The following is a 24,550-nucleotide window of genomic DNA, read 5'->3' on the forward strand; positions in this document are numbered from 1 at the left end:
TTTCGTTTCCCGCTTTGTGCAACATTGTCCCGCGTCCCGTGGCAGTGTCGATTAATCAGAGTGACATCGTGAAGGATCGCAGGCTTGTCTTTCGGCGGCGTGTGGTGTCGGCAGAATGACCGCTGGGGATTATCGCGTGTTTGGGATGAGAGTTTTGCTTTTCTTCCTCGCTGGGTTTTTTTTTTTTTGTTTTTTTGTTTTTTTTGTTTTTTTTGTTTTTTTTGGACTGAAAGCGCGCGTGATTGTGTTTCTTAACCCTCTCCTCCCTCTTCTCCTCGACGAAGAGTCCTCGTTTCTTCCGGGGACTCGTCGCGCGGGGAGTCGTAACGCACACGTTTGATTGGCGGATTGCAGGTAGCGAAGAGAACGTGCTCTCGTACGAGGCCGTGCAGCAGCTGACGATACAGTACACGCGTCCCGTGATCGTTCTCGGACCGCTCAAGGATCGCATCAACGATGATCTCATCTCCGAGTTCCCCGACAAATTCGGCAGCTGCGTTCCACGTGAGTCGATGAACCTTACCATCTCCTTTTTCGTTGATGAGTCGCGAGATCCCAGATTTGTTCGATTATCGATCGTCGCGCGTTTGTGTCCGCAGATACCACAAGGAGTAGAAGGGAATACGAGGTGGACGGGCGAGATTATCACTTCGTCGCATCGAGAGAACAGATGGAGAGAGACATACAGAATCACTTGTTCATAGAAGCCGGACAGTATAATGACAATCTTTACGGGACATCCGTCGCGTCCGTACGAGAAGTAGCTGAAAAGGTACGCGCGTGATATTCTAATCGATAGTTAAATTAGTACAGAAATCCCGTCTCTATTATTGTTTAATTTACCGATTTGTTTTGGCAAAGAAAATATTAGCGAGGAAATTAAATTAACGAAATACTCGATATCTTTTTATTTTTTTATTTTTTTTTATTTTAAGGGCAAGCACTGTATTCTTGATGTGAGCGGAAATGCGATCAAGAGGTTACAAGTAGCTCAACTCTATCCCATTGCCGTGTTTATCAAACCAAAATCAGTCGAATCCGTCATGTAAGTTTGCCAAATAGTCGAATTTTATACAATAACTTTTTTCTTGCTGATTGTTCATTTTTGGAAACAAAATGTCTACCAACACTTCGCAGGGAAATGAACAAGAGAATGACCGAGGAACAAGCGAAGAAGACGTACGAACGCGCTCTGAAGATGGAGCAAGAATTCGGTGAATACTTTACCGGTGAGTTTTCTCTCAATCGGGTTTTCCGATTTTGAGAAACTGTAAAACCCCGAAAAAGAAAGAATTTTTTGTTTGCTCGCAGCTGTCGTTCAAGGAGACACTCCCGAAGAGATTTACGCGAAAGTAAAGGAAGTCATCGCCGAGCAGTCGGGACCGAACATCTGGGTGCCCTGTAGGGACCAGCAACTGTGACGTCCTGCCCCCCACGCTCAGCACGGACCCAACGCGTGGACCTTACCGCCGAGGCGTCAAGCTTAATTATTCATGATAAATGCGATTAAGCAAACGCTCTAACGCCTTTTTCCTATCCCTCTCTTTCTATCTCTCTCTCTCTCTCTATCTCTATCTCTATCTCTATCTCTCTTTCTCTCCTCTCCCACGCTCTCACTCTCATATCCCATCAATTATCCACGTAGCACAAGATCCCCTACTTAAGTCGCGCACAACGCGATATACAAAGTGTCGCCGTAAAAAGGATTTGAGCCGAGAGAGAATTACTTAAACGGCGGGGGCCACACATGATATATATATATATTGTCCGGACCGCCTTTCCGCGAGGAGAAAAACGATCAGTCGGTCGGAATACGCGTGATCTTATTCTCCCCTGAATTCGAAGTCTGAGAAAAATAAAAAGAAAATAATAATTGACAGAAACGAGAAGGAGGGCGGGGGGAACCGGGCGCTTCAAGCACTTCGTGTGCTCGTCTTGTTGACTTTTTTGACGACCGGCGTTTCCGGTGAAAGACGAAAAAAAATAAATAAATAAAAGAGAAATCAACTTTTATCGCATGATTGTCGATTATTCGTGTGTGTGATCGTCCCTAATTTTATTAATTAACTACGCGAACTAGAGGTGTGTTAAAATGTAAAATTCGCTCGAGAAAAGTCGACGACGACTCTCGAAATCGGGGGGAGGGGAGATTCACAAATTCGGAGCTTTTTCGAGCATTGTGCGTGTGTATTCTCAACCGCGAACCCGTGTGGCGCCTGTTGTTCGATCGTACTCGAGCGCGGTATTTTTTAAATGTACTTAAGCCGCGGTTTTAGCGTGCCGATGTGACAAAGAAGGAGAAAAACAAACAAACAAACAAACAAACCAACAACGGCTAAGAGAGAAACAATCATAGCCCCACCACCAATATTGTGTATGTTTAAACGAACCTCACGATTGAAAGAAAACACTTTGCGTAAAAACAAAAAGAGATAAAATAAACTTTACAGGACAAATCTGTAGATGCTAGTTACACATAGCGATATATAATGTTTTGTACAGCTAGATGACTAAGCCACACAGTAAACCTGGGTTACGTGCAACATTATATTTGCGAGACGAGGGCGAGTAAACAGAAAAAAAAAGAAAAAAACACGAGCAAAAAAAAGCGAGAAAATGGCAAAAAACACTATTGTAATTTAAATATCACTACTAAATTATTATTATATATATTGCGATATAGTAGATATGTATTATTGTAAATACATATACTCATGCGTGTATCCGAGACGGAAGGGAGAGATAGACGCAGCGAGCAGAAAGTAAACGGAGAAGAGACAAACACATGTAGCACGCGCGTGCACGCGTGACCTTTCAACAAAATATTCTCCTCGGATAGTCATTGAACGTTTCGAATGTATTCGCGAAATATTCATTAGATATCCATCGTTGACCTCTGCGCGATGACACGTCGCGCGGGGGTGAGGGAATGATGAATTCTCACGATCGCGTTCTCGTAGAAAGCTTTCAGCGCGCGAGCGAGGTAAAGGTCGATCTCTGCTCCTTCGATCGAACGTGGGACGAGCTCCCGCACGACTTTTCGGGAGGAAATCGATGTGTCGTAACTGGTTAAGAGAAAGAGAGATTGCCCGCTTGACAATGTACTTACGATATGTCGCGGAAAAACGTGTTTTGAGAGGCACAAAAATACTATAGATGTACTCTGAAATATTGAATCTATCCGTGGGAAGGAAATATTTGCGCAGGAAACTCGCGTCCCGAGAGAGAGCAGCTCTTGAAAGAAAAAAAAAAACCAAACTCACTTGGCCTTCCCTCATTCCTCGGATTCGCAATCATCGGCTTGTCCCTTTCGTTTCTCTGTAAAGGTTTGTATCGCGCGACGCGAGGACTGTGCGAGCAGGATAGTTGCAAAGCGGAGGTGTCGGCAATTTATAATTGTTGTAATATAAATAATAATTGTATTGGTCGCGACAGAGAGATAAATGTGCGCGAGTCGCGATCGCGGCGACGACGACGACGACGAGTAACGCGCGGATTATCAGGCCCCCGAACGCGTTCGTCGCGCGGAAACGGAAACGGTTTTTCCTTTTATTCCTTTTTATTTTCGTAGTTAACCACTCGCGGAGAAACGAAACAAAATCTCTCGCGCGCTTTTCGAGCTATAATGTTTTTCTTTCCTCTTTCTTTTCTACCGCGAGTCTTAGAGAGTATTATAACTAAGCGCGTTGTCACACACGCGAGATAGAGAAAAAAAATAAATAAATAAACAAAGGTAACGAAGCGATATATGTGTTGAGAGCTTCGGCTTGTGCCTGAGGGACATAAAGGGCCTGGCTTCGACGAGTTGACAAGATCTGTCTCGAGATATGTAAAAGACCGTATATAAAAAAAAAAAAGAGAATAATTATACCGCAGACACCTATTGTACACCTCTATAGTCTATTTAATAATATTACTTATTGAATTGTCAATCTCATGTTCACCTTGTTTCATCGTTTTTAAATAGTTAATAAACGTTTTACCAATTTTACTACCGTCGTTTTCGGTTTTTAGAAAAACCCCCGACGCTCTCAATTGTTAGGCTATAAAAGAAACATCGTTTTTAAATAGTTAATAAACGTTCTATCATCTTTATCTTTGTTTTTTTCTAGTTTCATCGCCCTTTATTCTCTTCCTCTCACTCCCGCCAGTCGACGTTTCTCAACTGTTATAACTATAAAGAAAAATATGTTCAAAGATGATTAATTATTCCACGCTCAAATATCGCTAATTGGACAAGAGAGTCGCTTACTTGTACGCTGACACGATTGTCCAAAATTTTCTTTTGAAATTTGTTTCTTTTTGCATAAAAAAACCATGGCGCACGTTGCGTGTTTCTTCCATAGAGTTCGTGCGCCGACTGGCCGCGCAGCGCTGCGGAGTGGGGAGTTAAGCGCGCGAAGTTGCTCCTTTTCCCAGTCGAAAAGTATCGAGTGTTATATCGACACGCAACTTCGCGCGTGTGACATCGTCCCGGCCGTACTACTTCCAAAAAACATAAATAGAAGTTTCAACGGCCTGTTGTTTACGAGGTAAGTGCGATGAGACGAAAACGAAAATTGCTAAATGAAGTAAATTCGAGCGCTGGTTTTGCATACTCGACATATTCGCGCGCGAATACTTTTAACCTCACTTAAGATTAAACGGGGTTGGAGAAGAATAAGAATTCCGGTAAAAATACTTGCTTTTTATTACATCGATCAGATAGATAACTCATTATTGTGTTATTAGCGAAAAAAATCACAAATAGTTTCTTCATTTAATTATTATAGAAAGTCATTCATTTGTCGGGTCCATCGAGTGACTCGCTTGTTTTTTTTTTTATTTTTTTATTTTTTTATTTTTTTTTAACGACTACTACGGGCGATGACGTAATAACGATTAGTTATTCCTCCTCACGAATCACAGTAAAACTCTAATTTGTTCGATCAGCGTCAACGTTTATTTCGAACTAAATCTCTGAAATAAAATATATTTGTATATATATATTTATATATTTATATATATTTGCTCATATCTTTTTATTTTATATATATATATTTATTTATATATTTATATATATAACTTTTCTCTCTCTCTCTCTCTCTCTCTCTTTCTCACTCGCTTTCTCGTTCTCTCTCGCTCGCTCTTTCTCTCTCGCTCTCTTGCGTTTTATCCGCATTTTAAAGCAGCAGCGTTTTATTTTTTTTTTTTTTATTAATTTTGTTTTAACACACTTAGAAAGAGATTTTCTGCATACGTATAAATTACAAGAGAAAAAAGAGGGAATATTGTTCGAATGTTACACGACGACTCAGAAAAATGTACATCCATCATTAACTACTATGTATATATGATACAATATATAATTAAAAAAGCGAGTAAAGTCGTACACATGATAGTGCTAATAGTAGCGGTTGCGATAGTCCATATTATCTATTTTAGTTTATAAATGAGATATATAGTATCGTTTACCGTGTGTGTGTGTTTGTGTGTATGTTATACAACGTGACTTTGAGGTCGGCAAATGAGGCATGTTTAACTGCTATAAATCGATCTCTCTTATTTGAATAATTAATCCATCCATCATTACGTACTAAAAGCTATACAAAAAACAAACCGAATAGAACTTCTCCGTATAAATTAAAAATTCCACATTATCATATATATGTTTGTATATATATATATATATATATGCTTTACATATATATATATATGCTTTACATTATACACAGATTAGGTAGATGTGATAATAATATGAACAAGTATCTCGCGCGATTTTCTACTTACATTTTTTTATTTTATATATATATATATATACGTGTCAACTATTTGAGAGTAAAAGATTTTTTATACGTACAATACGCGTTCACAATATTTCCCATGTCGCTTCTTAGAGAGAAAAGTAACGCTTTTTTCTTTTTCTTCACACGTATCTCCCTTTCTATAACTTCTCTCTATTCCGTTTTTATAATTACCGGTTTCATTTCTCTTAATGAAAATATGTCGCTATGTACAACTGCGGTGATTTTTTTGTTTTTTTTTGTTTTTTGTTTTTTTAAATAATCTGCGTCTCTGTTCTCTCGAGATGGTCAGTTAAATAAAAATTATAGGGAGCCGCGATTCCTCGGCGGCGTGTCGCGGCTCCCCATTTGTATATTAACATCATTAATTAATTAATTAATATCATTCGATGCGACGAGTGAGTGTGTGTATGTGTGTGTATATAGATAGTACTAGTATTGATCCTTACAACAAGCGACTTGTTCGTTTTTTTTTTCTGCTAGCTACTATACACATATATGCACTAGTATGTATGCGTGTCGGACACACGCGCGCGCGAACGCATACGCCGGGCCCTTATGTAGTCGGTACACCGTCAAGTATCTTCAAGAATACACGTGGATTTTTCCCTGAGACTGATTATAACGATTGAAACTCTCTATGTTGCACGGCACCAAAATAAACGCCTATTGGTGGCATCGTCAACGCTGCAAACCGAGTTCATCCGCGCTTCGTTTCTTCTTTTTTTTTTTTCTTTACACGTCTTCTTGTCGTTACGCGTGCTGAGATGCTGTTATCTGTTTCCGATATACAAAACGTCGCAGAACGACAAATACAACCGATCGCGAACTGTGGCGACGTTGTGTAAAATAGCTCCTTCTTTTTTTTCTTCCTAAAAGTCACGTTCCTAAATTGCTTCGAGTGTGAATGCGACGTCAACTCGGTGATCGAGAAAACTCGTCTCTCTTCGTTTGCAATTCTTTAACAATTCCATGATTCCAAGTAGTTTACAATTATTTTTTTTTTTGTCCAAACGACTACCTGCAATCACCGATTCGACGCACACATCGAATGGTAATCGTTAACATCGCACAAACAAAAACAAAGATAAAACACAGAAAGAAGACGGATGTGTTATTGCACAGTGTGTGAGTTGCATTGTCTCCGCGACAGTGTCCGGCGCGGGTGTAATTATCTCAAATAAATTTTCTACGCAGACGTAACGGTCATTACACCCGCTCTCTGTGTGCGCGCGGCTACAAACAATAATCAATGCACCTAGACGAAATTTGTTTTCAAACACAAAACAACATTTCGCAAACATTGCACTTCCCAGAATTACAAGACCTAGTTGCAAGAGAATTGAGCGACTTCGTGTAAATCCCATTTCTTTTGCTCTTTCAAAAAATTAACGTCATTAGAAGCTAAAAAAACTCTACGTGTAACGGATCTCGTCACGGATTGGAAGTCGAACTTTTTTGTACGTGTGTATATATATATATATATAATTGCCTTGTAATATAATTAACGTATATGTCACACACGTAACTGTATATACGTCATAATTATATTACGTGTAATTACAAATATATATGGTGTACGCTACTACTAAATTAGCAAACAAAACAAAACGGCACAGAATAATGCACCTTTGTTATTATATATGCAACAACTAGCGTCGACACACTTATCGTTCTCTTCTCGACGAATAATAATACTAAATTCTAATCTTCGCGTATTGAAACTCAACCGCGGTACCATCGTTCAAGCACCTGATTCTCTCCGATGTAGATCAATCTACAAATACATTTCGCAGATGACACGATGTGTACTGCACAATCGTTTCCGCAAACAAAAAAAAACAAACGTAAAACAAGAAATAAGATGTGGTAACATATGATCGTTCGATACGAGGATAATTACGATTTTTTTTTATACCGGTTTTTTATACCGCTCGTTAAATAACATTCTGGTAAACAGTTCGAAGAGAAAAATCAACACCGTTGTGTAATAACATGCGCGACACGTGTCCCCCGTCAAACTCACACGTCACGGAGCGAAAAACCTCTTGGAGGGGGAAAAAATACTTCGTTACTTTTTTTTCTTTTTGTTGCTTTTTAAAGACACGTGCGAGACAAAAATAGATCTAGTAGTACACAGCTACGTTTCTTCCGCGCGTGTTTCTAAAATAATTTATCATTATTTAATTATCATTATTTAATATTAACGACGTTTTTCTCGTTTATTATTACTATTTACCGAGGACTCGCGCGGTTCGTAACGCCGAAAGAGAAACTCGCTAGAGAAATTTTCCCCGTATTTTTTTGTAGCTGTTTAAATATTTCTTTCTTTTTTTTTTATCGATCTAAAAAAGCGTTAACTTCTCTCGATTGCTCGATCAAAAGAGTTAAGAACTTTTGATTGCTCGATCAGTCCTCGAGAGCATTACTAATAAAATATCATCTCGTTCTATTTATCCAAATAATATACACACACACGCATATCGACGTACGCGTGTATACGCACTCCGATTGAATACTGCTATGTGTTTCACAGGTAGCTGTTGTCCTTCCTTAGCTGCGCGTCAGATTGATAAGATAATGTATCGGATCGTTTCAGTTGCAATTTGTTTGTTTTTGTTTTTCACAGCTATCGTTAAATATCGCTACACAAGTATTATAAAGTTAACCACTTTTGTTACGTATTTCTTGTCGCTTTCTTCCTTGCTGCCGCTCGCGTTTCGCAGCATTGACGTTCGCGCTTCTGCCCTCGGCTTTCTTCGGATGCTCCCTGGCCGGAATCGAAGTCGATGGTTTCGATGAGGTCTGAGGAGATGATCGCCCCAGAGACGCTTCCTGTCACCTGACGCTAATCAGCACCTTTTCCACGCTCAGCAGCGACTTGACCTTGTCGTTGTACTTGATGAGCGTGATCTTGGAACCGCGCACGTTGATTCTCTCGCCGCCGTTCATCAGATGGCAGCAGCGCGTCTGCTCGAGAAAATCCGACAGTTTGAGCTCGCGCATTACGTCGCGATGCGCGATCGCGGACGGTCCGGAATGGACTTTCGGGTTGATCTGACGGAGAAGGGCCTCGCGGCTCTTTATCTTCAGAATCGTCATGAGCTCCTGCAGCAGTATCCACTTGTCGGGGTCGTTGTTAAGGGTGAAGAGTACGGGTAAGTTCGTCTCGCTCACTTCCATTTCGACGTCGTCCAACTCGGATTCGGGACTGTCTAGCGGAACGTCTTTGAGAGGATCGTAACCCGTCTCTTCTGGATCTGAAAACACAAGTTCACAAAACAAGTTATTAAAAATACGTATCCAAGAGGTAGTTGCAAATCGTTTAAAACTGCTCAATAAAATATAAGTGAATTTTACGCACCACAAATAGAAGTTGAACCAGCGAACGACCACGGCACAGTGGTGCGACCTTGAATATCATCCAGATGTTGTTCGAGGATAGAATTAGCGTCGGTGTCGACTGCTAGCATCAACGGCGTTTGTCCGGAATAAGTAGCTAACAAAGGATCGGCTCCGTAGGATAACAGCAATCGTACGAGTTCCGTAGCGCCGTTTTCCGCTGCTTCGTGAAGTGGTCTGGCGATAGTCAAAACAATAAATTTTAACATTCACTTGCTGATTTAATTAAGTATAAAATCATTAACAGCGTTATTGAGAAAGAATTGTTACCTGATACCGCCATTGGCGCTTTCGCTGGCGTTCGCTCCGTAAGCCAATAGAAGTTTGGCGATTTCGAGATGACCCTTGGCGCAGGCCTCGTGAAGCGGCGTGTATCCCGCGTTGTCTTTCGGACTCGGCGCGTTCTTGAGCTTCTCCAGACAGTAGGCTGTCACGTCCTGCGATACGAAACACAAGCGCACGTTAGATCATAAATTAGCTCCGTTATAATTTGGCCTTACCATGTAACCGAGACGGGCGGCGCGGTGTAATATAGTTTCTCCAACACCTTTCTTGATAACCCACGTTCTGATCTCAGACTGAATATCAGTTACACTCTCGGGACTCGGTTTGCTGGCTTGACTTTGCTGCAAAGAAAAGTAAGTGTGCAATTTAGTACTTTATTACTTTAAACTCGTGAAAATTTCGAGTTTAAAGTAATAAAAAATCTTAAAAAGACGATACAGAGTAAAGAAATAATACGTACTCTCTTTCTGTCCTTCGGCAACACTTCGTCCTTTCTCAACGGCCTCTTCTTTTTACGAATGTAATCAAATCCGGAACGGAATTTCCGTCGGCCGGGTCGAAGTTTCAGTTTCTTCTTGTTACGAATCTCCAAGTCGTTTCTGTCGTCGTCCTCATTGATTTCCTCCTCTCTGTCGTTCGTTTCTTCCTGCTCCATCCTGATGCGATGCAGTTTCTTGTTCGCGAGAGACTTGAGCAAATCCTTTCTCCTCTCGGAGCTCAGCAAACGGCGCTTCGAGTTCATGATCACCTTGCGGCTACGCAGTATGCTCGCGTTTCTCAGACGAGACACCACCTTCTTCAGCGTTCGTCTCTTGCTCAATGTGGTCTCCGGTGTCTCGTTCTGGGAATCGTCGTCCTGGGACGTGTCGTCGTGATTTTGTATCGGCGGAGCCGATGCCGGTCGGTCCTCGCCGAATACTTCGCGGATAGTAGCCTCCTTTTTCAAGATCTTCGATTCCGTTCTTGTTCTGCTCTTCAACAACATCGCGGAAATCTCGTTAGACGTGTGATTGTTTTTGAACGCGTCGCGGAAGTTGTTGAGTGTCTCTTTTCGGAAGTAACTATACAAAACGGAATCGTTTTTGCTCGAATTTTTGTTGTTTTTCAACTTGTTTTTCGAATTACTTTTCGACGTCTCGGACGACAAAACCGGGCTCGGTGTCGGCAAAAGTTCCGGCTCGTTACTGGTCTTGTTCACGATCTTACTGCCCTTCGAATTCTGTTTCTTCTTCGAATCCTTCTGATTGCTCCCGACCTTCTGCGCGAGAACGTCAACGATAGAGTTGTTCTCCGATCGGGAATGTTTCATCATAGCCTTCGGGGGGCAGGAAACGGTCGTCGACGAGGTCGCTTCCTCGTCGTCGATCTTACTGAGCCCAGCGATGCTGAAGCTGCAAATCGACTCCACATCGCTGTCCACTATCTGTCTCTTGTTGCGACCTAGACACACATCGGAACTGTCCATGGACACGGACAGTGCCGGCGAACCGGGATCCAAGTCCGGCAGCGACGTGGACAGTCGATGAAAGCGCGAAGGCTTCGACACTGTTATCAATCTGGTCGGCATCCTCAGAGACTTTTTGTACACGTAAACCTCTTCTTCCCAACCGGGTCGGAAATCGCTACCGTCACCGAACTTCAGTTTCGTTTTCTGGGAGGTACTGCTTTTCGGAGGTGACAATTTAGACTCTTTGTCTTTCTCTGTTTTCAGCTTGTGCGGAGTGGTGTCCCTCGAACGAAGCTTCATACCCTCAGATATGTTGACCGTGGATCGTTTCCTAGCGCGAAGTCTGTCGGCCACCGTGGAACCCTGGCCGAACTCGGTACTGGCGTCGCTGTCCTCGCTCGAGGACTCGCTGCCACTGGAAGACTCGAGCTTGATCCTGCTCCCGCGACGAATCCTCCTGCTCCGGCATATAATCTCGTCCTCGTCGTAATCGCTGTCTTCCTTCTTTACCTCCTGCTTCGTCCTCTTGATTAACGGCACTTCGTCCGAATCGTCGCTCGAGTGTTTGTCCTCGTCGTTCTTCAGCCCGGGTTCCGTCTTAACTTTGATATCCTTGATATCCTTGATATCATTGATATCCTTGATATCCTTGAAAGTTGAGTTTCTGTCTTCTTCCTTACTCGCCTCCGGAATCTCTTTCTTGATATCCTCGGGCTTGATCTCGGACTGCGACGCGTTCTTGTTCGAATCCTTGTCGCTCTCGTTAGAATCCTGGAGCTTCGATGACGAGGTGCCGCCGCCTGTCTTTTTTCTCCGTGCTCGTTTCTTCACGGCGTCGTTCACGCGCAATTGCTCCATAAAGTTATCACAGGTAGATTTCCAGGATAAATCGTTCTCCTGTTAACATAAATTAACAAAGAGTTGAGTAATAGGTTTAAGAGAAAAACAAATTAAAAACTACATTTATTATACAAATTAAAAATCTGTAAAAATGTTTAATTCTCGATCTTAGATTTTCACTCGGAATTACCTTCAGTTCTATCCTTACGAGATCCGTCGAAGACGCCATGTTCATGCACACGGCATCGTTTAGGGGAATCGGAGGTTGCACTTTCGACAGTTGCTTCCTGTCCCGCCTCATCTCCTCCAAGGTCTGCCGCTCGAGAACCGGCATTTCGCCCTCGGAGTCGCTCTCCCGAAAGTCGAACACCGACGTTTCGGAAGAACTTCTGCATCCGCTCACTCTTGCCGATACCGCAGATACGACCGTGGCGGCAGCTGGTACGGCCGCGACGGCTACAACTGGCATGTTGTCGTCGTCGTTTCTCGAGAATAATCTTCTACGGGGCGGCAAGTTGACCGTCTTCTCGCGCGTCAGTTTTGGCGGGCTGCCCGCGGACGAACCAGACTGCGGCGTCGACGTCGAGGCCGTGCTGTCAATTTCTGCGCGCGGTACAAAATTATTGTTTAATGTTTGTTTTACAATAACTGCCGATTAATAGCGTTGCAAACTAATCAATTACCTTTCGGCGTCGTGTCCTGGGAAGGCACGGGTGGTTTCGTTGTAAACTGACCGGTGCCAACCTGGACAAGACAAAAAAAAAAGCAAATCGTAAGATCGACGTAATCCAACGCAATAAAATTATAAAAGACCGATGTGACACGCACTTGTTTGAGTTCCGCCTTTGTTCTGATCTTCGCGGCCAGAATGGCGGCAAGGCCGTCGTCTTTGTCGCGATGTATCTGATTCTCCACAGCGCGAGGTCCTGAGAGTGAGGCCTCCTTGCCGGGCAACGTCGCCGACGCGTTCACTCGGGATGCGTACATGCTGCGCGGCGCCTCCTGAGTAATCGAGTCCACCGCCCGCGGGACGTGGAGCTTGTAATGCGGCGGCGTGTTGCTGTTGCGCTCCAGCAAACTCGCCGCTGTAAACGGCGACAGATTGTGTCTGCCGATATTTGTTTTAGGCTCAACTGGCGCAACGACCTGGAGAAATGTTTCCTCGTCATCAAGTGCCGAATAATTAAATGATTTAAACGTATTTAGAAAATCCCAAGTGGCTTAATATTTTTTAAATAAACAGTTGTTTTTTAATAAAAGAATTAATCTAATCGGAAATCAGTAATAAAATAAACAATCGCGAGTAATTATTATTTTCTAAGCTAATTGGTTATTGTATGAAAACTTTCTTACTTTATTCTGAAAACTCTGTTGGCTGTGATTGACCAAGATAGGCTGCTGGCTGTTGAGCTGCTCGTCTCTCTGTTTGTTCTCCAGACTGTTCCTCAATAAACTGAGCACTCTCTTGTCGGCTCCGGTATTATTGGGCTGATCCAGCGGCTGGCCGCCGGATATCCCGTTCGGAGGACACGTCTTCTGAATCGTTTGACGGTAATTCACGTAAGTCGACTGAACGCTGCTCAATTGTTGCGGCAACGAGTGTGCGTTTGTGGATTTCGGAATCACCGGATGGCCGTACGCCGACGGCGAGCTTCGCATAACCTTGGACTCCTGATAGGTCCTTTTATCACAGTAAGCTTGGTATCGGGACGATTCCTGCGTGGAATAACTTTCGGGATCGTAAGTGCCGGGCGCCGTTAAAGCGCCGTTCGGTAAAGGACCGGGCGGCAGATTCATTTCTTGCCGTTTATGCTGTTCGCTGAGCGCGACCGCGGTCGACAACTTCGGCTCGGCGATCTGTTTGTCGACACTCGACACTCGCCAGGACGCGTACCTGGACTGCTTCGGGGGACTCGCCGAGGAGCTGTAGATTGGCTCTCCGGTCCTTTTGAGCGGCACTCGCTCGTGCTGAAGAAACTCCTGGTCGTACTTGGCTCTGCCATCCTGGGTTAAGTAATACTTGTTCAAGTCGGTCGGGTTGTGCGAGCTGTGCGTCGGCAACGAGGACGAGCCGAATCGCGGCGTTCGATCCGCCATCAACTTGGACCCGAACTTCGGATACGCGGGATCGTTCGTTTGAAGATACGACGAAGACGCGGACAACGACGAAGGCGGTGGCGGCGGCGGCGCTATCGTCAGACCGTCGTACGGCGACGTGGGCAGTGGACGTTTCTTGAACGTGGACATGTGGGGCAGTGGTGTCGTATTGTTCGCGTGATGGGAAAGAGGCTGGGCGGGCGGGGCGTGCAGCTGTTGCGCGTTGCTCTTGCGAAGAGGGTTCTCGTGATGCTGGGACTGATGACGTAGCGGTGTCGAGTTGAAGTCCGGCAAAAAGTCCACTTTGGGCGCGCATACCGTCTGAGGCGTCGACGTCCGCACTCCGGATATTGAGTTCTTCGAGCTGTTCGAAGGCCTCGGATCGTACGACGACGGATACGACGGCTGTGTCGGCGCTTGATGCATGGCGGGTGGCGGTGGTTGCATCGGCCTGTTCGCGTTGCTCCTCGAAATGCCCAGATTCGAACTGCTGACGTGTTTGTCGGTGCTGGAGGCCTCGATGTCGTCCTGCGCCGTAGAATCGGCCGAAGTCTTCACAGTTTTCACCGAGAGATCCAGAGGAGACTCCCTTTTCCGAACCGCACTGCTGGGCGACGCGGACGTGGCCACGGCGGCAGCCGGGGTGGTTTGGCCGCCGCTAGACGACGTGGAGTTCTGATAAGAAGAATATTCCTTGTAGGCGTAACCTTCGGTTGTCATTCGGGTCGATTGATGGTGGTGGTGATGATAGGACGACGATCCCGACGCTGACCGATCCGACTCGTCGGAAGACTGGTACGCGTGAACCGTAGAAACGCAAGACCTCACTCCGGTGCCGCTGTGGCTGATAGAGGTCACCGTGGTATTGCTGGAATTACTGCTGTGGTGACTGGGCGCTATTGTGGTGGCATACGACGAGGTCGGGTATCCCGACTGTCCGCCGTATCGGGAGTACGTGATGTTCGCCGCGGTGGTGGTCCTGCCGTTCACCGGCAGTGCGTGATTCACGGCCGAGGTCGGGGTCACCGGATACTCGGCCAACCTCTGCGGCGGCATCGTCATTGACGAGGGCTTGCTGATCGCGTTCGAGTGCATACGCTGCCGTTGCGCCATCGACTGCGCCGCCTTCCCCAGAGGCTCCCGCCTGTTGGAATGATAGGACGACAGAGCGGCAATGGGTGGCAGGTTGTGCGTGTTGCCGTTCCTCTGCAACGACGATCGGCTCGTGTTGTAAGGTGTTGTCGCTGACGGCGCGACGTCCATTGCGCTCCTCTTCACGGCGTCCGCGCCGTTGTACGTCGAGTATTTGCCGCCACTGCCGCTTTGCTGATAGTTGGCTAAGCTATTGTTGCCGGGCGTGCCGGGAAACGCCGACTGCGGTGGCGCCAGCATTTGCTGCATACCGTACGACTGGCTGTGAGATCGGTTAGGCTGAGGGTAGTAACTGCTCGCCTGGGACATCGGTTGCGGGCTCTTTTGGAAGGAATGGTACGAAGACTGCGACGGCGGCCGCGGTGCGTAAGGATTGCCCTGTCCCGTGTAACCCGTCGCCGAGGTCTGATAGTGCTGCGAGGTAGCCGACGGTGGCAGGTTGTACGAGTGCGGCGTCGTTCTCGACGATGCTGACGGCGGCGGCGGAGGCGGATAGGTTGGCGAGTGTGGCTGGAAGCTGTTGTGCGGCGAGGGCGTATGATGCGGGGATGGTGACGCGTGCGGCGTGTGAAGATTCGACACGTGCGGCGAGTGTCGCTGCGGCGACGGGGTCGCGTGATGCGGCGACGGAGTAGTGTGATGCGGCGGTGGCGTCGTTCCCACGTGGTATCCGCTCGGAGGTGGCAGCAACATCTGCTGCTGCGAGTGATTCGTCGGGACCGAGGGTGAGGATGACGGAACACCGTGCGACGGCGGCGGCAAGACGCGACTTCCATACGAGGAACCGTGCGGCGACGCGTTTATGTGACTGAGATGTTGCTGTTGTTGCTGCTGCTGCTGCTGCTGCTGATGCATTGAAGATGCGACGGCGGACGGCAGATGCGACGAAGGAATGTGCCCCGGAAGATTTTGAGACTGCGAAGGAATGTGACTGGAGGAGGAATTGCCTGACGCGGCGGATTGACGTGAGCTGATAACCGATGATGAAGAAGAGGAGCAAGATGACGGAGTGGTGGAAGAATGCGGTCCGTCCGAATTGTGCGACTTGTCGTTGCCGCTCGATGCAACCGCCAGACGATGGGTTTGCTGCTGAGAACCCGCGGAGGACCGATAACTCTGGGAAGAGGAAGAGGAGGAGTTTGACAAAGCGGAGGATCCGTACATCGTGGATCCGCTCGGTAAATTTTGAGCAGGCGGCACGTTGCCATAAGTACCGGTCACTTGTTGCTGTTCCGGCGGACAGTGTCCTTGAGTCGCGTTGCTTTGCTCCATCGGCGTCGGTCTCGTGCTCGATTGCTGCACCGAGCTCGACGGCTGCGCCACATTGGCAGACTGGTAAATCGAACTCTGCGAGTAAGGCGTCGGCGCGCACTTGGTGATGTCCGGATGATGGTATCGCGGATAATACTGGGTCCTCTGCGGGATGATTGATTGCGATCGATCGTTGCTGTTGGCCGTTTGATAAGTCGACGTGGAATGCGACGAGGACGACGCGAGCATCTCCGCCGCGCTGAAGGACGTTCTGCTGACGTTATTGAGTTGCTGATACACCGGTCCGGGGGAATGTGATTGCTGAGGCGGTTGGATCTGGTGCATGTGTGACGTTGCGCTCGACTGGTACGATTGGTGATGAAGATGATTGTGATCGTTCGAGGACGAAGTAGCTGACGACAACGATGACGACGTTGACGACGTTGTCGACGTTGGCGGCGGTCTTTGCGAACTGTTCGACGACGAGGAGGCGATGGAGGATGACTGGTGATTAGAGGGTTGCATCTCGGTTAAAGTGACGGTGCCTGAGGAAGAGCTGGGTTCCATGGTGGAGCCTTCGTCGCCTGGCCTTGTGTCTGGAACTTCGACCCTGATCGGCTGCGGCGGATACGGTTCCACGTGCGGATTCCAGAAGCTAGAACTGGAAGCCGTGCTTTCCACCGACGACGACGGCTTGACGTCAGCGGGGTAACAATTCGACTCCTGAGCGATGACGCCGCCGCTGTCGCTATTGTTGTTACTGGTAGGAGTCGTGAACGGTTGCGTCGATGACTGATTCGGCTGCGACGTAGCTCCATGATCGTGCGTTGTTGCCGAGGACGTGGACGAGGCGGAACTCGTGGATGATGTCGCGTGGAGACTGTGATCGCCACTACCTGTATTCGGCACGGGCAGTCCCTGGAAGTACTGGCGAGCCCCCTCTAACACGTTCGTGAAGCTCACATCCATGTCACGCCGACTACTGATCTGCAATCACACATACACACGGTGAAGTGGAGGTGATTGTAGGTACGTCCTTGCATCAGCCTTGTCTGATAATTTATCGCACGCGCGCGATATATTATCTCTATATTATTATTATCATATATATGCGCGATAAACAAGAACACAACGATCAATCTCTTTTTCTCTCTTTCCCTCTTTCGATCTTTTATATGCTTTGTTATTGCCACTTGGAATAGCATTTACTTCCAATACGCGATTCCACCTCTTGAATTATTCAAGATAATGGATATGTACTTATTTTTGTTAGCAACTGAGATATTGATTAGTATCGTTGCTAATTATCATATTTTACTCTGTTATTCTTTTTCGCTTTTTCTTTTTACGTAACTTTATTTTTTGTTTGATATTAATGGTTGTTAATTGTTTGATTACTTACATAACTCTTTTATTATGCCTTCGCGCTTGATCTTGTCCCGGAGCGCATAATAAATTACGCTTTCGATCTTTTTCCCCTTTCTCTTCCTCGTTTTTGTCGTAAATTACATAAATAATATTTTTTATTTTCAAATAATATCAATATAAAAATTATTATATATAACTAGCAGATGTATGTGTAAATATATTTGTAGACCCGTAAATTACATATAGAAATTCGAAAAATCATCTAAGATCTTAATTTTTATCTCAAATATATAAATTGCTCATTTTATTTTATCTATAAAATAAAAAAAAACACATTGGCTCGCGTTAACCGCAAACTATCTGCTGGTAATCTTATCACGAGCTTAAATTTATTGTCGTCGTTATAAGTTTATTAATAGATTAATATACTATTAATAAACTAATAAATGTTAATTGTATTTGAGAGTCGTAAGTACAAGATCGCACATCTCGGAAATCGAAAAGACCGCTTTTCCCGGGAGATTATCGAAACGTTCGCACGGACGCTCGGTCGACCTGAAAAACGGTCAAGCCGAGAGAACGAGACACACAAAGCATTAATCTTCATTGTCTTGTATTTGTCTGTTACGAGAGGTAGACATATTCCTCTCCTTCGTTCTCGATCTCTCGACCGAGCAGCTCCGATCTCGCATTATTAATCTCGCGGCATCGCCGAAGATAAGATCGTCTTGCCGCACAACTCGCTGAGGAAGCAAATGTGATAAGAGGTCATCGGACTCTCTCTGGCAATAACCGCGGAATATCCGCTTTGTAATTCTGATGTCAAGTCGAATTTTATTTATCTATCATTTATCTATTATTTACACGCGTATAAGATAAATAGGGTAAGTGGATATTGATAAGCTTCGATCGCTAATTTTTGTCTGAGCAAAAAAAAAAATTCGCAACGAGGACAAAACATTTCCGAGATAGGAGCGAACGTAATTTTCTACGCGTTGTGGCGGGGAGGTCCGATTCAACACACATCTCGGATGGGTTGATGGGAAAAAGAACGAAATCTCGGAACTATTCATTTCCGCGCGTTCGTACAAATTCGAAGGAACTCGATGACGACGCGACTGGCGTGCAGCTTCTCGCATGGAAGGTCTCCATTATCGTATCGATCCTCCCCCGGAATTGTCCCGATATTTCAGCGCGCTTTTACCGATAACTACTTTTTGTTTAAGAGGGCGACTTTCGAGAAGGCAAAGTGTGTATGTGTGTGTGTGTGTGTATCGTGTTTAGTAATAGTTCCCAGAGGGAGTTTCGGTTTTATCATAATAGAGCCCCCGCGAAACTGCGCGCCGTTATTACCGCCACCCCGTCACCGCGGGGCAAATAGCCTCTTCAGCGATCGGCGAGGCGTCGAAGAACTCGTCATCCACCACTCCGTACCAACCGCTTGCAATATAGATCGTTATCGATCCAAGCTGGCCGAGAGAGAAAGAGAGAGAGAGAGAAGAGGAGAGAGTTAGATATCGGAAAGCTGTAAACGTATATAACACGAGACGCCGTACATACTGGTGGTGTACCGGGGACACATACTAGCATCACCACCGGGAAAAGTTCATGCACACCCACGCCCCAGAATAACTGGCGAGGGAAGAGAGAGACGGCGCGGCACGAGTAATATTCGCGAACACGGAGAGGATTTTAATAGCGCCCGGTAGTCACCCGGAGGTGACTTCGTGCCATTCGTAATATTTCGCTGGATCTCGATAAACAAAGAAAGGACCAGTGTTTGTTTGTTTTGTTTTTTCTTTTTTAGATTAAAAGAGACTTCGTCGCAATCCGACGTTATTCTCTTTTGCGTAATTTGCTCGCACGCGCGTGTAGCGAACATGTTTTGAAAAATTGAGGTATTTTCTGTGCAAAAGTTTGTTTGTTTGTTTTTTTTTTTATATTTTATCGCAGCTTTTCCCGACCGGGATATCTTGTTACAGTGTCACGACAATATCGATCAGATTATTATCTCCAACGGAACGGGGCCGGTGTACACCTTCTTGTGTGCCTCGTAGGAACATTGCAATGTTAAACGGCGCTCCAAAACCAACTCCAATTAATTATGGCCGTGACACGACCGAGTGACTCTCTCTCTCTCTCTCTCTTTCTGGAAAGTAGCCGGGACTTGCTTTAGCGCGCCGGAATTATGCCCATTGACTAGACTCTCTCGCAAACATAATGCGGAGCTTCCACGCTCTCCGGTGCGGAAACAGTAGGTGGAATCAATATCGCGCGCACCCTTGCCGAGCAACCTGAGGGGCTGCTGCTCGGTTTGGTTCCCTTCGTGCGCGCCAGTCAAAGGTTCTCCTTACCCCCCTTCCCATCTGTCCCATCCCGTCCCGTTCTCCATTACATTCTGTCCTGTTAGCGGGCACACGCTCGTACACGATCTCTCTCGTCGGTGTGTGTGTTGTGTATGTACGTGCGACACGCGGAAGTATGGAAGCGAAGACGCGGAGGTGTGCGTCTCTCTCTCTCTCTTTCTCTCTACGTGTGCGGGTTTAACTCGGAATTCTCACGATTTCAAGCATGGCGGGGGCCCACTCGATAAGGCTACACGCCGTGGGGTAATAAATATCCGGACTAAAGCAGTGGCCCGACGCGCGCGCGTTTCGGAGGTTCGGTCGGGGGTTGCTTCCGAGGGCGCATTTACGCTCGAGTCGCTTTAAAACGAAGAGGTCGCCTCCCTCCCCGGATAAGATCCGCGACAAATGGCTTCTCTCTCTCTCTTTCTCTCGCTTCTTTCGCTCGCTCTCGCACGGCGAAATTATGTGGCGCGCGCGGGTAAGCAGGTCTCTCTGTAAATACCGCGGCTGCTGGGGAAAGGCGGGTGATCGATCATTCGACGATATTCGCGAATCCCGAGATGTTACTCCGGGAATATCACCCGTGGCTGGCCTACTTCTCCGCACGACGAGCGTAAACTCGCGAATACCGTGTCGTATTGTCATAAAAAAAAAAGAGACAAGCGGAATCGTCTCGGGCGGATGACTAAAGAATGTTTTTACGAGCCCGAAATTTGTTTTGTTACGAGAGAGGAGCGATTAACGAGTAGAAAAAACGCGATTGTCACATTGCTGTTAACAAAAGCTTTCATTCTTCGAAAGAACAAATGTCAAACGCCAACTCGTTATCGCGCGGCGTGGTGTTCGGCACGTGTGACGGCTCGCCAAAGTGGACTAGCTCGCAAAGTGACTTTCGTTCTTCCGAAGGATGAAACTTGTCAACAAAATGCGACGTTATCTATGCGCGCGTCGCTTCGAGCGATTTATCAATCGCCGCACGTACGACGACGATCGACGACCTTATCCAAAGGAAGAAGACTTGCTCGCGAGTTCGTGAAACGACGCACCTGAGTCGAGCGGAACACGGCGCTTACAAAGGTCCGAAGTTTGCTGGCGGTTTGCAGACTGACCGTAGATTCGACGTTGAGATAATTCCCCGGCGCTCGATTAAAACCCGCGCGGCCGAGCAACAGAATGAGGAGAAAGCACGGAGATGAGAGGAGAGGAGAGGAAGAGAGAGGACGCCTTGAACCCGAGGTAAGCCGCGGCTTAAACGGCGGACCACGACGCCGCAAAAGCGTTTCCCCGTCTTGAACTTCCGCCAAGACTAACAAAATCGTTCGCAACATATATCGCGAACTTGCCTTACGATCGGCGCGTGTGTGTCTTTCACACGTTACGTCTGAGTAATTGCAAAAGAGCGCGTGATTATCGGCTGACACTTAATTTTTCCGCAAGACGTTCGCCGATTTCGGTCACAGCCGCGTTTCTCCCGCCCGCAAATCTTCTCTCTGCTCGGAAGAAAAAGAGCTGGCGGGAAAAAACAAACGGATTTATGACAGAACTAAATACTTGGAGCAAATATTTACACGCCCCTCTCGTCGAGGAAACCTCTCTCTCCTCTCTCTCTTTTCTGTCCGAGTCTCATCCCTTGACCTCGTTTTTCCCTCGGATTGTGCTTTCCGATTTCGCTGACCCGTTAAGCCGATTTAAAAACGTTCCGGCTTTAACCTCGTCGAGGGTTGCATCATATTTTATGCCTCACTCTCGTTTCCCCCGATCGACATCAAAAGCCAGACGAGATATCTTCTTATTTCCGGATCGCGAAAGGTAACGAGATTACCAACCCGGGCTCGTTTTTCAAACAAATTGACGTTTCTCCGTGAGATAATTTGCAACGTTTGTCATCACGAGTGTCATATCGCGGCGCTTAAAGAACCGTTCGAATTTTTAATCCACATTTTCCTTCGAGAAATATGCGCGCGGGATAAAAACTTCAGCCGGGAGAGATTTGTTTTTTTTTTCAATTCGTTAACATCCGTCTCGTGTGATCTCTTATTTTTTTTATCACGAGATGTGCGAGATAAAATAAAGCTCCGATTCCTCTTCGCGTAACGATTACGCACCGAGGCGTGGACGTGCGATATCGCGCGACCGAGTATAACGCGGTATTCGAGCGGCGGGACGTAACGAGGTCAGGGAAGCCAAAGGGAAACTACAAGACATAACCCGCGTAATTCACGGTGAAGCCGCAGACGTCACGATGGGAGGAAGGAAGGCCGGTCGGAGAGAGAAGAGAAAGCATTATTCCTCGTTCTCCCCCTGAAATTCTCGAGCGACGGCAACGCGGTAAAGAGAGCGAGAAGGGAGGAAGAGAGAGAAAAAAAGAAGACGCGGGGAAACCGGTTCGTCCCGGGGAAATTATCGCTAACGCGAATCTGTTTTCGGACACACCGCGCGAGAGAGGAGAGAACTGTTGTCGCGTACCAGAGCTTATCGCGATACCTTGCTTGTATCAAATTCCTGCGCGCGCGCGCAGAAATCACGATTGACACGAAGAGAAGAACGCAATATCCACACGCGAGAGATTACAAACCTGTGTGAGCTCTCAGATAACGCGACGCATCGTCGGGTGAATCGCAGACGATTCTTTCCCTTGTCACGCGTTCGCAGAAACAGAGAGATAACATTTTTGTTCGAGGACAGCGAGTTTTCCCGAGCTTTCAGATAATAAACATTGTCGTACGAGCTAAACAGAGACAAAGAGAGAGAAAGAGAGAGAGAGAGAAGGAGAGAGATTCTTCCGTGCATTTATCAGAGGAAGTTGAATTGAATTTCCGCGATTCTCCGAGAGAAATGCCTTCATACCCCGCGTGTGTATATGTGTGTGTGTGTGTGTGCAAATATGCGGGGCGTGTTTCAGAAAGAACGCGATTCCTTTCCCGAAAGACCCCGAGATTGTTTAACGAGAGTTAGAGCCGCGTCAGCGGCGCGTTATGCGAATTCTTTTTTTTAACGAAGTTGAAGTCGCGCATTCGAAGGGAATAATTGCGGCTGGGTTAACCCTTAAGAGGACTTATCCGAGTGTAAATTCGTGCGCGCGCGCGCATGCATAATTTCGAGTAAAGGATTGTTAGCTTTTACGCGGAACAAATTACGCGTACGTATGCACGGACGAGATTTATTGATTTTGCGAAATAACAACGCGAGATGTAGCAGAACTGCGGACATCAAGGCGGTGACCCGGAGTCATTCATGTATTGCGACTATCGATCTTGAAGCGTTCGTTAGAGAAATAAGAAATTTATATCAGACCTAAACGTAATTAGAATCTTTTGTCTATTGTTGGTTTCAAAATCACAGTCTGACGATCTCGATTACGTTTTTGTTATTTGAATGTTATTTTTATCTCTGTCTGTTTTTATTTTAATAACTTTTGAACTCTATCTGTCCGAGCAGTAAATACGAAAATAATTTTAAACTCCTGCTAATTGCTCCTTTGATTGATGTAGCAGACAGGTGCGCCTTAATCGCGCGTGTCGCAGTTTTTGTGTCCGAGCCGGCAATTATCGCTTCGCACTTGTTTGTTCCAAAGACGTCTAACCGTCTTTGGAATAAATTATCGACGATATGAAACAATTTATTAACGAGCGGATTGACCCGGATTTATAATCTTGCGCGAGCCCCCGTGTGCGAACAACGAAATAATTAAATCCGCAGTTTGCGACCTACTTGGCAGGATATCGAGAAGCGAAAGAAAAACGAGGAACGCGGATAACAGCGAGAGATTCTCAAGGACTTCGCGGGTTGCCCCTTTACTCGACGATGCAGCAGCAGCGACGGCCGATGAAGAAGCGAGCCGACGGCAGCTGCCGAGTTTCTTGCGACTGCCCCGGAACAAGCTGTACCGTTATAAATAAAGGAGGTTGAAAGAGCCGGACGATCGAGCCCGTGTGTCGACGTTCCGCGCGCGCGCGCGCTACGTTTTCTTATTACTCGTCGCTTTCGGTACAATTGCAAGAAACTTATTACTCGGATACCTTTGAAGATGAGAAATCGCGCCGAGCTTGGAAAAATCTTCGGTTTTTTTTTTTTTTTTCAAAACATTCTTTTAAAATGTAAACGTAACAAATTTCAAACTCGTGTATATTTTTAGAAACGTGTATTAAAACAATTAATACACATAGAAATTGATTTAAATTCGAACGTTTATCCAAGACACTTTTCAAATATATAAATTACCGATGAAATTTAAAAAACTCACTCAAAGATCTTGGACAGAAGCCGAACTCGTCGGACTCTCGACTTCTCGCATTCCGGTGCGGTAAGATAAAATATATAAAATGTATATTTTTCTTCCAATAATGTGTTTTTTTTTCTTTTTTTTTTTTTTGTCATCCAGCACGCTTTCTGCATTAATGGCGATGTAATACAGATGTTTTTGCGTCGCGCTATTGTGTCGCGACGCCGTTTGTTGGGGCTTAAAGCGTGCCGCGCCATCGAATTAATTTACCGAAAATGGGAGGAAAGCGGAACAGAAAGTAACTGGCGGCGTGTACGGGGGTTGACGGCGGGCGATTCAAGTCGTTGCTTCTTTT

At 46.1% G+C, this 24,550-nt stretch overlaps 2 protein-coding genes across 24 annotated transcripts in view; one reads left to right on the forward strand and one right to left on the reverse strand.

Annotated features, from left to right (window-relative positions):
• LOC109854966 (disks large 1 tumor suppressor protein) overlaps positions 1-2,443 on the forward strand; it is a 425,866-nt gene extending 423,423 nt beyond the window's left edge. For all 23 annotated transcript variants that reach the window (XM_020428635.1, XM_020428637.1, XM_020428634.1 and 20 more), the window contains 5 exons: positions 355-504; positions 600-772; positions 936-1,045; positions 1,138-1,229; positions 1,312-2,443. In XM_020428635.1, coding sequence (XP_020284224.1) covers positions 355-504; positions 600-772; positions 936-1,045; positions 1,138-1,229; positions 1,312-1,421 — 635 coding nt within the window. In that variant the 3' untranslated portion in view covers positions 1,422-2,443. The remainder of the gene's footprint in view (positions 1-354; positions 505-599; positions 773-935; positions 1,046-1,137; positions 1,230-1,311) is intronic.
• A 3,582-nt stretch (positions 2,444-6,025) lies between these two features.
• LOC109854956 (serine-rich adhesin for platelets-like) overlaps positions 6,026-24,550 on the reverse strand; it is a 146,152-nt gene continuing 127,627 nt past the window's right edge. The window contains exons 3-11 of the mRNA XM_020428611.1: positions 13,111-17,244; positions 12,586-12,903; positions 12,441-12,501; positions 11,948-12,360; positions 9,931-11,814; positions 9,686-9,811; positions 9,456-9,622; positions 9,148-9,362; positions 6,026-9,043 (exon numbers count right to left, since the gene is read on the reverse strand). Coding sequence (XP_020284200.1) covers positions 8,622-9,043; positions 9,148-9,362; positions 9,456-9,622; positions 9,686-9,811; positions 9,931-11,814; positions 11,948-12,360; positions 12,441-12,501; positions 12,586-12,903; positions 13,111-17,226 — 7,722 coding nt within the window. The 5' untranslated portion in view covers positions 17,227-17,244 and the 3' untranslated portion in view covers positions 6,026-8,621. The remainder of the gene's footprint in view (positions 9,044-9,147; positions 9,363-9,455; positions 9,623-9,685; positions 9,812-9,930; positions 11,815-11,947; positions 12,361-12,440; positions 12,502-12,585; positions 12,904-13,110; positions 17,245-24,550) is intronic.

The sequence above is a fragment of the Pseudomyrmex gracilis genome, unplaced genomic scaffold (assembly GCF_002006095.1).
Source record: "Pseudomyrmex gracilis isolate BER0280 unplaced genomic scaffold, ASM200609v1 scaffold_76, whole genome shotgun sequence".
In the NCBI taxonomy this organism is placed as follows: domain Eukaryota; kingdom Metazoa; phylum Arthropoda; class Insecta; order Hymenoptera; family Formicidae; genus Pseudomyrmex; species Pseudomyrmex gracilis.